General features: G+C 38.6%; 1 protein-coding gene across 1 annotated transcript in view; it reads right to left on the bottom strand.

The window, feature by feature from the left end:
* HUWE1 (HECT, UBA and WWE domain containing E3 ubiquitin protein ligase 1) overlaps nt 1-16,945 on the bottom strand; it is a 1,366,532-nt gene that overhangs the window by 109,324 nt on the left and 1,240,263 nt on the right. Inside the window, exon 51 of the mRNA XM_068226019.1 lies at nt 11,250-11,416. Within this exon, the coding sequence (XP_068082120.1) occupies nt 11,250-11,416 (167 nt within the window). The remainder of the gene's footprint in view (nt 1-11,249; nt 11,417-16,945) is intronic.

Below are 16,945 nucleotides of genomic sequence, written 5' to 3'. Positions count from 1 at the left end.
AACTGGAATCCTACGCGTGCATACAGCCCAAGGATTACATTAAAAAAAAAAAAAAACACCACGATTATTATGGAACTTGTAAACGATTCGGATTCTGATCTGTATGAAAGTGAATGTGAAGAAGAAAATGAAAATCTACAACCCCCTCAGGATCACCAGAAGAACCAGTTGCAAAAAGACGAAGGGAGGTGAGAAGCACGGGAACACAATGTAAACAAGATATTGCTGCTGTGAACAGGCCCGTTTTTTTTTCTTCCCCTATCAAAATTTTTTGAAAGTTTGGCAGATGATTTGGTGAGTCGTGTTGCTGCTGAAATTACTAAAGAATCACAAGCATCATCTGTGTGAAGGCTAGTAGGTAGAGATTATTTTCTACACAGAATAACTGCAGTGGGCGTGAAGAAGGAAGGACACTTGCAGCATACGTGCAAGGTTTACGACGACAACTCCAAACACAACACTGACATGCTGTGAAGAAAATGACAACCGTATATTGCCGTAAATATGACATAGTGTAACTGTAGAAATGTATGATCCTCAATTTTTAGGTTAGGAAATTTTCGTAAAATAATTTGTAATATTAAAGTCATGAAAATCATGTAATTTTGTTCATTTATAATGTAAAAACATAAGATTATAAGAAGAATTTCTAGTAGGGAATTTTGTATCTGTGTAACTTCAATTTGTGTAAGAGTCTGCACATCGCTTGGCAGTGTAAGAATTGTGCAACACGGAAAACAGAGGCTATATCGGGAAAGGCGGTTGAAGTCAGTTGAATGTGTTACAACATGTGGTTTAGAAACCCGGGCTTAGGCCGGGGATTGGATGCTGAAGATAATTCATCAATGGGGACAAACGTGCAAGTTCGCCATTTGCAGATTGGCAGCTTGGTAACCAATCTGAAAACTCTGATTTAGACAAAGGTTGCATTGACCAAGAAACGCTTAAAGATGTGGCAGTAGAAGGTGTTGTTTCCTGTGGATTTTAGTAGACGCTACGCCACATAGAGCGAGCCTATATATGTGTGCACGTGCAACGAGTTTCTCAGCTTGCTTGTTATGGAGTGATGGACGAAGCATATTGTGCGTGCGTGCTACGAGTTTATTATTTTAAATGTGCATGTGTTTGCAGTTGCTGATCACTGCTATTGAGGTTGCTGCTGATGACAATTGGCACTGCAAATTCTTAGCTGTACGAGTTCTTTACGGGTGCATTACGGCACAATTACGGAGTCATGATGAGTGCATTACTCATTTATTCACATTCTCGGTGAGCGGTTGGTGGAAGATGCTACATGGTGATGTATTGTAAAAGTATGGATTATTCCTCGCAGAGAAAATGCACATTGTGGGCGGGCTTTTATATGTGTAATTTGGAGGTAATATGTGGTGCACAGAACTAATTACGACTTGATGAAATGTAGTCCACGTGTTTATTTCTTGCTTATTCTTGGAATAATACAACATGCTTGTTGTTATTTATTCATCCCATAGCAGACATTTAACACTGTGGATGTGTATGGCTTAGTAGCAGAGTATAATGAGGTGACTGGGTTTAATTTTTTTGTGTACAGGTATGACACATGGTAAAGAGATACCACTGTGATGATGTCATTGTGGTAAGGTACTGAAGGTTAGGAAGGGGCGGTCTTCTTATCCGTAGGATAATCAATTTGAAGCTTGGCCTTCAGAACCATGTTCAGTTCTGGTATATAGTTTGTAGATATGATTTATGTATGTTTATATTTGTCGCATCACATGATGATAATTGTTGGCTTCTGTTTTGTTTTAATATTGTTTTGGGAGTAAAATGTTGTAGTGAAACTCATGGTAAATATTTTATCGGTGGAGTGAGGAAAAACTTGGCATGCTATCCGAATTTAATTTCAGGGGTAAACAGTAACAGGTAAGGCTTATAAAGCAAGTCTGGAGCCTCGTCAGCCTGATGACCGTCGCCTTGGGAGAGGGAGTTGCTCGTTGCTCTACAGAGTTAATTCTTCCTTTTTTTTTTTTTTTTTTTTTTTTTTTTTTTTTTTTTTTTTTTTTTTTTTTTGTAGGTGGTGATACTTTATCCTAGTGACCATTTATCCATTTAGTATTTTCATTTTCGCCCAGATGCTACATTAGGCATTTGCATAGGAGAATGTTCTGAGTGTTACTATACCAAAGCTAGGTACTAGGAATAACAATGAGTAATTCTGTTGTTCAGTGAATGAAAACTATTGAACTTTTTTGAGTGAATTAGAAATTCAAGTGCCTGAACAAAGATAACAGAATGTACCAATATTGTAGCCTGATTTTATTTCCAATGCTGAAGGTCTGCATTTTTGAATTGATTTCATGTGATAGTCCACTTTTTCTAGAGTATGTATATGAATTTGTTTATTTATACTGCAAAAACTGTGATTTTTTCTGACAGTTTAAATCATGCCGGCACAGGGTAGTCGTCCAGGCTCATAGTGTTAATTTCAGAAAGAAGTGTCTTAATCACTGTACACAAATAAAATGACATGTAAATGAATAACGCTAACAAGTCATTAAAAAACTTGGAGAGAGAAGACTAGAGAACAAGAGCAATTGACGTATTATAAGAAATAATTCAATGTTTTATCAACATTAACCAGTTCGGTGGGCGATGCGGTGAGATCCGCGGCTGCAAGTCGCTTGCTCGGTGGGGAACACTGATATATACGCGGATTCAATTTTTTTTTTCAGTTGCCTGCCTGCAGAGGCTTATTTTCTTTTCAGCAGCGTATTCTGGTTGAGTCTTCCCTCTGATGTGAATGTTTTCAACTATGTTCTCCCAATACTAATCTGTCATCCATGAGTTGCAACATAAAGAATGCAGCCGAGTCTGGGCAAGAACGACCTACGGCCTAATAGCTCCGCGCAGAAGCTTTAGCTCATAGCCTAATCGTCTCTTGGATGTAATAATATTGCTGTAGAAGGGATTTCTAGAGATTATGACACTGAACAGACCTCTCTGATGACATTTTAGAACTGTCACCTGATTTATTATCCCCAGTCTCGAGTTCTTCTTTCACAACTCGAGTGTGTGTTTATCGCAAGTTACACAACATTTTATTATTGTACGCATCCGTAATAGTCATATTTCATGATTTCCGTCCAGACTGCTGAGACCAGGGTTCTATTCGATCCTTTTTCTTACATTTTTTCCGCTAAAATATCTATAACGAATTACCGGCCCCCACTGTTAGAGGAAAATGATTTACGGGTCATGATAAACGAAATGTTGGAATTTAGTGGTGAGAATTGTGATATTAGTGAAGTAAGTTCTGCCGAAGGGGAATTCGTGACAGGAAATTACCTGGAATAAGTACTGCAGGCTCGAATATACAGGATTTAAGCATAGCTGATGCGAATGTTCAGAAGTCGCAATAAAGACTACACGTGTTCGATTCCAGTTCAAGTAGCGATGATGACAGTGACAGTTGCGACGATAATACTGATTATATACCAGATGTAAGGCTTTCCAGGCAGTTGCTCTATTAACCAGCGTTTTGTCTTAGGTCTGACACTAGAGTGGAGATAAATCTCCCGTATGCAGTTATCAGACTGTGCCTCATATATAGGCTTCTGATAAGCTCACCTGCATACACCCAGCGTCAGTGGGTAGGGTCTGACACATCCCACTCTGACGAGTCTAGTGTCAGACCTAAGACGAAACGCTGGTTAATAGAGCAACCGCCTGGAAAGCCTTACATCTGATATGTTTTGACATGCTCTATCGGTGAAAAATATCTAATTCCCTCCATGGGAATTTAGAATTTTCCAATACTGATTACAATCCAACCATTGCAAGTTCTTGGTCAACTTATACTGAAAAGGACAAAGAAATTTCTGCTTTGATCCAAATTTCCACTGTGATGTAAAGAGTGTTTTTAGGGAAAACAAAGCTGAGCGAAATATTTTAATAATTTTGTTATGACGAGATATGCCAGAACATAGCTGAACAGACAAAAGATGCCGAGCAGGAAATCGCACATAAAACCCAGTTTAGTAAGACGAAAGGATCAAGACCGTGTCTGGGCAAATAAGGACGAAATAAAGCTTCTTATGGCCATTCTGTTGCCGCAGGGAATTGTAAAGAAACCTAAATTAGGACACTATTTCTCGCAATCGCTTGTTCACTACGCCTATTTTCTATGAGCTGATGACACAGAAGAGATTTCTTTCTCGCCAGATTGAGTGGCCTGGCCGGCCTCCTGACCCCAACTTGGCAGGTTCGATTCTGGCTCAGACCGGTGGTATTTGAACTATTTTCTATGAGCTGATGACACAGAAGAGATTTCTTTCTTGCCAGATTGAGTGGCCTGGCCGGCCTCCTGACCCCAACTTGGCAGGTTCGATTCCTGCTCAGACCGGTGGTATTTGAAGGTGCTCAAATACGTCGGCCTCTTGTCAGTAGATTTACTGGCATGCAAAAGAACTCCTGCGGGATTAAATCCCGGCACCTCAGTGTCTCCGAAAACCTTAAAAGTAGTTAGTGGGACGTGAAGCCAATAACATCATTATTATTATTATTATTATTATTATTAGATTTTCCTCCACAGCTTTTTACATATCTCTGACAATGAGGTGAATAATTCACAAATTCCTCCCAAAATATACGAGATAAATCCAGTATTTGACCACCTGTTAGCAAAATTTTCGGAAGCTTATACCCCTGATGGCAAAATGTCAATTGATGAGAACCTCTTGCTATGTAAAGGGTGGCTAGGGTGGAAAGTTTACGTAACAAGAAAACGATCGCGTTTCGGAATGGAATTATATAAATTATGCGAAGGCGAGACAGGTTATATAACATGACCTGCTTCCGTGTGTATCATAATGAACAGCTGTAAAAGACATAACACTGTAAAGACTGTAAATACTGTAAATATTACCTGTATTGTAGTGTAATATAGTCCGTTTATGTCACTTATGAATTTTAGGGAGGCTATATAAACTTGATCCCTCGAAAGCGCTAACCAACATAACAGAAAATTTCGTGAGTATTATAATTTATTCCATTGTATAGCTTTTAAGTACATGTAAACTTTGTAAATCTACAATTTACATATACAGAAACATTTATTTACAGGCAGAGATTGATAGTAAACTGCCTAAAATATTCAGGTGAAAGTTACTGTATAAACAAAAACCAGAGCTTTGCTGTTAGGAAGAAGCAATCTCGATTTCACAGTGTGAAAGCACTTAGTACGTTTTTGCACAAAGTATTGACAAATTAAAATAATCAAATTTTTCAACAATTAAATTCATTATATTCAAATAATGTTTCTCGTTTGGCCCTTCAATAGTTAATTTTAATCTAAGATTGTTTTTAATCAAGTAATTAAATATTTTCATCAATCAGGGAACTCGCTCCCCACCTGAGAGTGAACTAGTGTGTACCGAGCTCCCCGCTTAAGGGGTTAAAAAGAAAGAAGAGTGTAGTACAAGGTGGCACAAAAAAAAGCGTGCAATCTTAGCCTGTACCAAACTACAAAGGTAGAGAGAGAGAGATAACAATTAACTTTTGACATTGAAAAACTAGTCAAAAGAAGCAACAAAGGAAAGGATGTGTGGGGTTTGGGGAGGCAGTTGTTGCATCATTTGTATGTGTACTCATGGATGGGATGCAGAAGGGAGCCGTAAAAGATTCAGGACTGGAGTTTGTGGGATAACAGTTTTATATAATGGAATAAAGTTCACTACAGTGAGATGGGGAGAAGGTAGTCCCACAATGAAAATCAAAAGTCTTGCTCCTAAGCTATTTCAGCATGAAGGAGCACTGGATGTGTGGAGATTCTGAGGGTTGATTGTGGGTGAAAATGTTATCAAGAATTGAAGGGATCTGTAGGTACATGTGCAGTAGCTTGGCTTGTTAAAAGGTGAGAAACAAAGGATATGCAAATCTTGATGGAGGAAATAATTTATCTCACATAATCTACAATGGCATTTCAAAGGCATGGTACATGGATGCAAGGGTGACAACTGGCAGGTATAGATTGGGTGCGGATGGCATGAAGAATTACGAGGTCTGTTAGCTTCTGTTGGTGAATGCCAACATGATAAAGCTTTAGAAATTTAAACTAGATGAGCAGGTGAAGTGCAGGTGGTGACAGACGCTATCGGGGTTTAAAGCTCTTACTTTGTGAGTTTAACGTGAACCAAGGGTTTATCAAATAAATAAGCAGAAATGTGCTGTTGGGGCTGAAGATCTGTCATGTGAGCTATAGAGAAGAAAACAAGTTGAAGCGGTATAAGGAAGATTTGAGTTACCACATTAACCAACGTAACATTATATGTAAGAATTCAGATAATCCTTAGAGATAGGTGCAACGTGCAGAGCTTGTAGAAAGTGTCTTTCTTCATCAGTGATTTCAACAGTCATGTATGGAGCTACTGCCAGAATGCTATTACAGAATGGGAAGAATCACATTAACTTCCCTCATTCAAGACAACAAACTCCCTCCAAAGGTGGAAGCGAGGTCACAACCCAGACCTTATATTTGTGAGAGAAAGGGTTGCCCATCAGTGTGAAGTCTGTTTGCCTTCCTATTCCCAAGCTGCAGCATCGTCTCATAATGTGCCAGTTATTAGCAGCTGTAAGACCACATACTGTTGATTTCAGGAGAGGGCACAACTATAAAAACGCAAACTGGGAACATTGCATTACCTTACCTGACCAGAAGATCAATACAATCAGCCCCATGCCAGAGACATATGATCAATTTACTGATGTCATTAGAATGTGTTCCAAAGCAACTATTCCTAAAGGGTGCACTACGAATTAGTTCCAAGGCATATGTTCTGCTGACAAACTACTGCAACCTAAAAATCATGTCAGCGTTTTCTGGGATTGTATGCCATGGTCCAGGAGCGTGTGATGGTCCCAACATTTCACCGAAGACTGTGTTTGGCATTATCAAGGGCTCCAACTGACTCTAACAGCAACGAAGCTCACAGTGGAATGAAGTTGTGTTGTAATTCCAAATCATTATATAGTGCAGGCTGTGGTGCACTGCTCGCCTATTAGTCTGCTATGCTGGAACGGGGGTAGCTGATTGGCTGTTCTTCGGCCAATTGTTGAAACATTAAGGGTCCCAATGTACATAGACCTGCCTTGGCGGAGACAGGCAACTGATCACGCATTGCTTTTCTGTTCTGCCACGGCCAACGTGGCCTTCAGAATTGAAGGCTTTTAGGACTGGAAAACAGGCTTTGATTACCCGTTTAGATTCCTCCTTATGGTTAAAGCTGTTGGTATATGTGGAAGAACAGGCACTGCACCTAGGTACAGTGTTAGGTAAAAATATAACCTGGGATCCACATATAGAATGGAACATAGCCCGGGCCAAGAACTTGCTGCATGCATGTAAAAGAGCTGTTGGAAAGACATGGGGCCTAAGATCATCGATAGTAATGTGGGTATACACAACGATCCTTAGACCGTTGATGGCCTACGTTGCAATCATCTGGTGGCAGAAAGTAAGTCAAGGAATGTCGGCAGTAGATTGGATAGCCTACAGAGAATGGCATGCCATAAATGGGGCTATGAGAACTACACTGACAGAAACCTACAATACTTTACTAGACCTCCCATCACTAAGCAATTTCATAAAAGGACAGGCGAGAATGAGTTCATATAGACTGGCACAATCAGAGTGCTGGAATGCACAAAGACCCAATCTAGGACACTGTAAAATTGACAGAGTAATAACAGACTAAGTTCTACACATGCCTTCTGATCATATGATACCAAAGTACAACTTTGAAAAACCGTTTGAGACCCAGATGATAAAAAAAGAAGACTGGGATATCAACAAATGGAATACTGAAAAAGAAGATATAGTGTGGTGGACTGATGGCTCAAAGACTGTGGATGGCACAGGAGGAGCTATCAATGGAAGACCTGAGAGATCAATCCAGATGAGCCTGGGCAAAGAAACTACAGTCTTTCAAGCTGAAATGATAGCTATCACAACATGTCTTGAAGAAAATCTGAAAATGAACTATAGGACTAAGAACATTTTCATTTTTACGGACAGCCAAGTGGCCACCAAGGCACTAGAGGCAGTCAAGATAATATCCAGAATTGTCTGGTATTGCCACTCACTTCTCCTGAAGCTCTCAAAGTACAACATTGTCAAAATAATATGGGTACCAGGGCATGCAGGTATAGAAGGAAATTAAAAGGCAGATTAACTGGCCAGGAAAGGGGCAGAAACACATTTTGTAGGCCCAAAACCTGTATGCAGGATTTCCTATGGACAAGTCCAACACCACATAGGAAAATGGGTACAAAAGAAACAAATGGAAAACTGGAAAAATCCTCCAGGATGCAGGCTTGCAAAGGAACTGATAAAAGGACCAAACAAGAAGCACTACTAAAGAACAGTCAAAACTCAGCAGAGAAAATATATGATGGGTATTAGGACTGTTGACATGACACTGCCATTTGAAAAAACACCTACATAGAATTGGAGTGATAAGAGACAACATATGTAAGAAATGCAATGAAGCAGAGGAATCAGCTGAACACATACTTTTCTAATGTAAGGCGCTGGGTAGAATCAGACTCTCTACTCTAGGATTACCAGGTGAAGAGAGAGAGAAAATCCAAGAAGACCCAATAAGAACAACCTGCAGCTTTGTGAAAGCAGCAGGTATATCTAGGTGGGAATGAAGGAAAAACATGGTAGCAAAAGATCTCGGAGGTCGACGCTAATTAGGAACCAATATTTAGAGGCCCCATGAAGAAAAGAAGAAGAACAAAAACAAGAAGATGGGAACTCCAGAAAAACAGATAAGAGAACTGAGTATCAGAACCGGATAAGAACCCTGTTACCAAGAGATGAAAGGAAAAATGGAGAGGCAGAATGGACCAGACTAAGGGACACACTGGTTAAGGAAGCAACTGAAGTTTGTGGCAAAACAAGTATGAAAACGAGGGAGAAGGAACAACACCTTGGTGGAATGAAAGAGTGAGAGCAGCAATATGGGAAAGAAATCTCTTGTGGAAAGAAAGGGATCGGGAGAAAAATAAACTGGATCTTACTAGAGACGAGGCAAAGATCAGAAACCTCAAACAATTATATCGAAACAAGAAACTGGACATTAAAAGAACAGTTACAGAAGAAAAGACCAAGGCATGGAATATATTCACTCAGAAACTGGAGGAAGACAGCAGAGGCAATAATAAACTACTGTATAGTGTTATCAGGGGTAAAAGGAAACCAATGAATACCATGAAGGCACTTGAAGATGAAAATGGAAATCTGGTTAGGACAGAAAGTGACATGAGAGAAATCCTGAAGAACCATTTCGACCACCTACTGAATAGACCAGTTCAAGAACAAAATACAGAACCGGAAATCCAAGCCTACAATGAAGAACCTCCCATCACCTGGACAGAAACTGAGACAGCCTTAAAATCCATGCCTAAAAGATAATATTCCGGTGCAGATGAAGTGAATGTGGACATGATAAAGGCAGCAGGCATCCAAGGTAAACAATGGCTGCACAGAGTACTACATGCCGAATGGACAGACAACAAAATACCTACACAATGGAGCAAGGGGATTGTAATTACCCTGTTTAAGAAAGGCAGCAGACTGAAACTCACTAACTATAGAGGAATAACACTGCTGTCTCATGGGCTAAAAATTCTAGAAAAGATCATAGAAAGGAGATTGAGAACCATCATTGAAAAACAGTTAGAGGAGGAGCAATGTGGATTCAGAAGTAACAGATCAATAATGGATATAATTTTTAGCACCCACATGCTGATGGTAAAGTATTGGGAGAAAGGCAAGAACCTGGTCTTGTATTCCTGGATATAGAAAAGGCCTATGACAGTGTTATAAGAAATAAGATCTGGGCATGCCTGAGGAAAAGAAATGTGCCTGAAGGACTGTTAAGGAAAATTCAGATGCTGTACAAAGACTGTACTAGCTGTGTACAAATTGGGGAAGGTCAATCATCATGGTTTGAGACCAAGAGTGGAGTTCAGCAAGGAAGTGCAATGTCTCCACTACTGTTCATCACTGTTACGGAAAATATAATAAAGAACATCAAGGAAAAGTTAGGTGAACTGAATGCCGTGGCCTTTGCTGATGATATCATGATTTGGGGTGAAACAGAAGAGGAAGTACAGACCAGACTCAATGTATGGAAATCCCAGTTCCAGGAATATAACCTCAACATCAGCGAGATCAAGACAGTGGTGATGGCAGTCAACAGAGAAGGGCGTCCAGCAAGTGTAAAACTAGGAGACCACCAGCTAGAGTGTATGGATAGTTTTCCTTATCTTGGAAGTGTAATATCCAGTGATAATTTGGTCAGAAAGGAAATTACAAACAGAGTGCAAAAGGGATCAGAATTGTACTAAAAAGTAAGAACACTTTTATGGGATGGCGTGATTCCAAAACCGGCCAAACTGATGATGTTTAACAGCTATTTCATACCAATATTGACCTATGGTATTGAAGCGTGCACCCTCACAAAAAGAGATTCATCAAGACAGCAAGCATCAGAGGTGAAATTTCTTAGATCTACCATCCAGAAAACCAAGATGGACAAGTTAAGAAATGAGGAGGTGAGGAAAGAAGCCAGAATAGACACATTCCTATTAGACCGAATCGGCACATCCAGACTACGGTGGTATGGGCATGTGATGAGGATGGAACCTACAAGAACAGCCAGAATAAATTAGGAAAGACAAGTGGAGGGGAAAAGTCCTGCAGGAACACCTAAAACCTGATGGATGGACATGATCAATGTTGATCTAGTTACCAGAGGATGGACAGTGGATGATGTTCTCCATGACAAGTTGTACATGGACAGGAAGAAGTGGAAGAGGGTCATTAACAGTACCTGGGAAACTGAAACTGTACAATGATGATGATGATGATGATGAATGACCATAGACAACATCTAAACCAATTTCATAATTTGTATTTCTTGCACAATAAACAAAACGGTATCCTTTGTTGGAAATGAGAAGTACAAGTCTGATGTTTACAGCACCTACATCTGAAGCTCTTCTTTGATGTCTACTGCTTTGAAAATTACCCATAAAATCACCATTTGTTAAAATGAGAAAGTTTCCAATTAAAACATGAAATTTCATTAAAATATTTAAAAGAAAAACAGCAGAGCGAAATAACCTATCTTACATATCAACGTCACTTTTAATCTGGTAACATAAACAATGCATCAGGACTGGGAATATAAAGCACTTACCTATCAGTAAGTACTCCTTTCTTTGGACGTTCAACCACTAGTGCCTCTTCAGTTTCTTCTCTACGTATCTGTTTGTTCATGGCTACCAATTCCTTCATTAACGCGGCAATACAGGAATTCACCATATTAGCTAGATCCATTGCTCCATCAAGAAGTAATCTAAGAATCTAAAAACACCACATAAACAAAAAAATTCTAAAAGTGAATCCAGATTATACACAGTTTTAACCAATATAATAACACACAATTTTGCAACAGGCAGTAAGGAATTCTGCAGTATTAAAAATTAACATTATGGAATAAAAGTATATAAATGAGAAGTTTGAAGACCAGCACACACATATCTTGAAAATATATACATGTAAATACAGTACTTAAAGAAGTTTATAGGTCAAAAAATGAAATAAATGACAACTTTTATACATTCACTTACGAGAGTTTATTTCCTATCAGTTTGCATCTTGAGGAGCCATGATATTTCAGAGGACTAATGGAAAACCAGAAGACCAATGGAAGCTAAGAAAAGTTTAAAATACTTTAAAGTGGAATCACAGAAGATGGTAAGATAATTGAGGAGACTGGGAAAGTACAACAAGTTAATGGCTTTTACCAGACTGTGAGGGACAGGCTGTGGAACCAAGATGTTATAAAAAAAAAAAGTGCAAAGGAGGTCTGTATTCGACCTATTCCCAACATGTCATATGTACGAGATGCATGGACAACAATAAATCCAGGTGGGAGGAGAGTTCAGACAGCTGAGATGAAATGCCTTCAAGGTAACATAGGGTAAGACAAGATAGAATCAGAAATTAATACAGATTAGAAAGAGGACTGGAATTTCAAAACTATGGGATAGGATAGAAACCAGCAAGCTGAAATGGTATCAACACACAATGCGAATGAGAGAAGACCAAAGAGTTCCAAAGAAAGTGGTATGTTCATTCGTTACCAGATGGCTCACCGTACGCTGGCAGAGCAAAAGCACTCCAATGATCCATTTTGATAATTACTCCATTTTTACATTTCATATAATAATGAATTATTGTAAAATAATTATTTGGTGAAAACAACAAGTTATGATGCATATAACAGATTACAAATCTCCAATATTACAATTTTAATAGTAGTGTAATTCTCATTTACGAGAATATACTGTAAGTTTGTTCTTTTAATTCATTGATCTTTATAAGGACTTTCATACTTTCATAAATAACACAAGCAGTGTTAGAAAAAAACAGAATTTTCATGCCAAATCACATAATATAATTGGCACATTACTGCGATTACGTTTAGTCTATTATAGATCCATTTTAATTGTTACTTCTTCATGTTTACTTTTTGTATAATAAGGATATTTTATTGTATAAAAACATTTTAACTGAACAAATACTTGTAAATAAGGTTTAACATAAAGACTCAACCTTGAGATAATTGTAAAAAAAAAAAAAGCTGAAGATGCCTTCTATCAAACCAGTTATTAATTTTGCAAACATATATAATATAATCAGAAAGAATGCTTTCCCAGAGCTTACATGCAATGCATGTCAAACTGACTGGCCTGTAATTTTCAGCTTTATGTCTTATCACCCTTTCCTTTATACACAGGGGCTACTATGGCAACATTCCATTCATTTGGTATAGCTCCTTCATGCAAACAATAATCAAATAAGTACTTCAGATATGGTACTATATCCCAACCCATTGTCTTTAGTATATCCCCCGAAACCTTATCAATTCAAGCTGCTTTTCTAGTTTTCAAATTTTGTATCTTATTGTAAATGTCATTGTTGTCATAGGTAAATTTTAATACTTCTTTAGCATTAGTGACCTCCTCTATCTGGACATTATCCTTGTAACCAACAATCTTTACATAATGCTGACTAAATACTTCTGCCTTTTGAATATCTTTGCATACACACTCCCCTTGTTCATTAATGATTCCTGGAATGTCCTTCTTGGAACCTGTTTTTGTCTTAAAGTACCTATACATACTCTTCCATTTTTCACTAAAATTTGTATGGCTGCCAATTATGCTTGCCTTCATGTTATCCTTTAGCTGACTTCTTTGCCAGATTCAATTTCCTAGTAAGTTCCTTCAATATCTCCTTAGGACTATTAGGCAGTACCATATGGCTGATAAAACAGGCATGAGGGAGTTTTTAAAAAGTAACTGTGGTCGGTGGAAAATGGTAAATAAAAATGTGAACAGGCCTCTGGGATAGGTTTAAAGCAATTGTTGAGGAATGTGAAAATAGGTTTGTACCTTTTAAAGGTAGTAAGGAATAGTAAAGATCCACTATATCATAATAAGAGAAGTAAAGAGACTAAGAAGGAAGTTTAGGTCAAAAAGAAATAGAATTAGGAATGGTTGTGGAAGTAAGGCTTGTTCAGTCAATACAAACTTTTGCATTTGTTTTACAGATTGTTAATTTCAGTGCTATTATTACTAAACTAATAAACATATCCTTTGAGTGGTACCTTTTCTTTATAAATACATGGTACAACTATTTGTACTTGCCCATTTATATTAAGTTTGACATTTTCTTTACTTACGCTATAGACGGGCGCTAGCATTTAATGAACTGGTCTGTGAGCTTTGAGGTTCGGATCGTACTTCAGGCGGTCCTTCGGTCCCTGTACTACGAGTCGAGCTTGAAAAGCTCGCTTAGTGAAGAACCGGTCCAGTCCGAGCTCAAGACCGTAAACACACATCTCTATCACTAACAATATAACAGCAACTTTCTTTGTCATTGATTCAATGAAATTGTTGTGGCCTGATGGTATTACATCCATCGTATGATAAAAATTAAATAATTTAATAAAATGTACTCATCATGGTAATGATGGAGCTGTTGAGAGGGCGGCGCTGGACTGGAACCCTCAAGGCTCCAAAAAGCGAGGTTGGCCCAAGAAGACCTGGAGCGAAGTGAAGAGAATGGCCAGGAACCGTACTGTGTGGAAAAATTTTGCCAAGGCTCTATGCTCCAGAGGGAGCAACAGGAAATAAGTCAAGTAAGCAAGTCCTCATGGTAATGGACACACCTAGTTACATGATTAAATCTGGACAATGTTACAAGTTATTTTCCCTAATTTAATTCACTCAACATGTCTTGCACATGGACTCCATCGCATAGCAGATACTATTCGTTCATGCTATCCATTAGTGTACAAGTTAGTGTCGTCTGTTATGAAAATCACAGGTTCAGATATTCAGAACAGTAGCACCTGATACTCCCTTACCACCACAAACTATTTAACGTGGTGGGGATCATGGCTTGAGTCTGCGCTCTCTTATTTTTAACATTTACTGAAAGTTAGAGAAGTTGTAAAAGCATTAGATCCTAATGAAGCAGCATCTATTGACCTGGTTCTGCAAATATTTTCAAGCAAAGAATTAGAAAGTAACCCTGTGTTTATGACAGTCCATTTTCATTGTATTCCTAAAAGCTTTTATGTCACTGGAAGCAGGTGAGATTCCTTTACATCAGTCATTTGCAAAATTTGACAAAACTGGGTCCACTTTAAAAACAGTTCCAGGGGTTGCAGGGGAAATGGTGAATTAGAGAGTAACAAACGGTTCTCTCCAATAATGTAGATGTTCTAGAAGGCAAAGTACCCAAAACACCAACAGAACAATCATTACCTACAGAACAGTTACATTCCTGCCAACTTCACAAAACCAAAAATTAAGAGATTTAGATATGAAAATCAGGAAAAATCGGGAGGACAATTGGTCAAAACTGCTTATTCCACATGTCTTGTGCAATAAAGGAGCACTATGATATATTGTAACACTTATTGTCTTAAAACCTGACTGTTGCTATAGGAGGTTACAAGGCTCTCTATTCCCTCACAGGAAGTATGTTAGATGATTGGTCTATGATAAGCCTTCCGAAAATAGTATGAACTCATGCTCAATACATGTGAATCAGTCATGCACTCAGTAAAATTTGAAATGGCGTATGACTTTTGGTGCCGGGAGTATCCGAGGACATGTTCGGCTCGCCATGTGCAGGTCTTTTGATTTGACGCCCGTTGGCGACCCGCGCGACGTGATGAGGGTGAAATGACAATGAAGAAGACACATACACCCAGCCCCCAGGCCAGCGAAATTAACCAATGATGGTTAAATTTCCCAACCCTGCCGGGATTCGAACCCGGGACCCGTGACCAAAGACCATCACGCTAACCATTTAGACACGGAGCCGGACGCCACTACTTAGTAAATGCATAGATTAATATATTGCATCATGCGCCCGCGCGATTATGCCAAGCACAATGCTATTTTTATCAAGTATTACATTAAAATTTGCCAGACTTTTCTCCAAATGGCTCCTTTAGATAGCGACTGGTGTCTTTTCTAGAAATTGATGATCAGTCTATGATAAGCCTTCTGAAAATTGTATGAACTTGTGCTCAATACGCGTGAATCAGTCAGTCTAGAAAAGACACTAGTCGCTATCTTTGAAATTCTGTCACTAAGTTACTAAAAAAGACTCCAAATCTATCAACTAGTCTCTAGAATCGACTAGACTGATGTGAATGAACATGAACATAGCACATGAGAACACGAGATTGACAATCGATATATGCGTGCATTTCTCATATTAACCCTTCTGAGCGGGAGCATTTAAAAATCAAGCCATCACTGGATGCGGGAGGAGCTTTCACTGGGCATTTAAAGGCTAACATACCTGTGTACCAAACTGTTTTTTGATACCATATCTCTGTTAATTTCCAACCAATTTTGATTATATTGGAAATAGCTTATCAGTCCATCATCATATATAGTGTCTTTAGTCTCGTCGTTGAAGTGAGGTAATATGCATATCGATTCAAGTTTGTCTCTAAGATATGAATCAAATAGGGGCGTGACAATGGTACAATTTTTTGCGAAGCAAGACCTAAACTTCAGTTTTTGTACTAATCTCATCAACATGATGGCTCATTTTCATTGACTGGAATCAACTCCCTTACCCTCGACCAAAATGGAAATAACATTTGTCGGAACTTTACACACCACTAAGTGTAGTGATTTGTTTCCGTTACAATCGGCTGGACGAGTTCAAGAGAAAAAGAAACATTTTGATGACTTTACGGGTTGCATGACATTTAGCGCTAAACCATGGCATGCAAAATCCTTACAAAATGTTTATTTCTTACGTAATTATCGATGGCATCCCAGTAAAAATTACACACATAATGTCGGAAACAACAGTCTCTTCAGTATCATTTCATCCTCATCGCGGTCTAATTTGGCAATATCAACATCACGGTCATCAGAATCATCGCTAAAATAATAACTACTGTCCTCATAATCACTAAGACACTCATTTAACATGCCTTGTATAGCATCGCTAGAAAAGTTATCCTTGTTTACCATCGCCATTGCAAAAAAATTACACGAGCGAATAGTCGATGAATTTTACACATCGATAACGTGGCAAAAATTCATTAAAATGGATCAATAGATACATGAAATGAAAGAATGAAGCTTTATCTAGATGGCTGTGAAGAGACTTTGGTTATAGTTTGAAGGAAACTTACGAGATGGAACGATAATACACATGCGGTGCAATGTGTGTCAGACACGTCAATCCACAGCAGCAGATGGCTAATGCAAGACGTGTGCTACACGTCGCTCAACGCTGTTGGGTTAATAAACATTGATATTTCATTTGAAAGCAGCAAATGTG

Source organism: Anabrus simplex, chromosome 2 (genome assembly GCF_040414725.1).
Source record: "Anabrus simplex isolate iqAnaSimp1 chromosome 2, ASM4041472v1, whole genome shotgun sequence".
Taxonomy (NCBI): domain Eukaryota; kingdom Metazoa; phylum Arthropoda; class Insecta; order Orthoptera; family Tettigoniidae; genus Anabrus; species Anabrus simplex.
The sequence above is the reverse complement of the archived record's forward strand: the minus strand, read 5'-3'. Positions and strand labels throughout refer to the sequence as shown.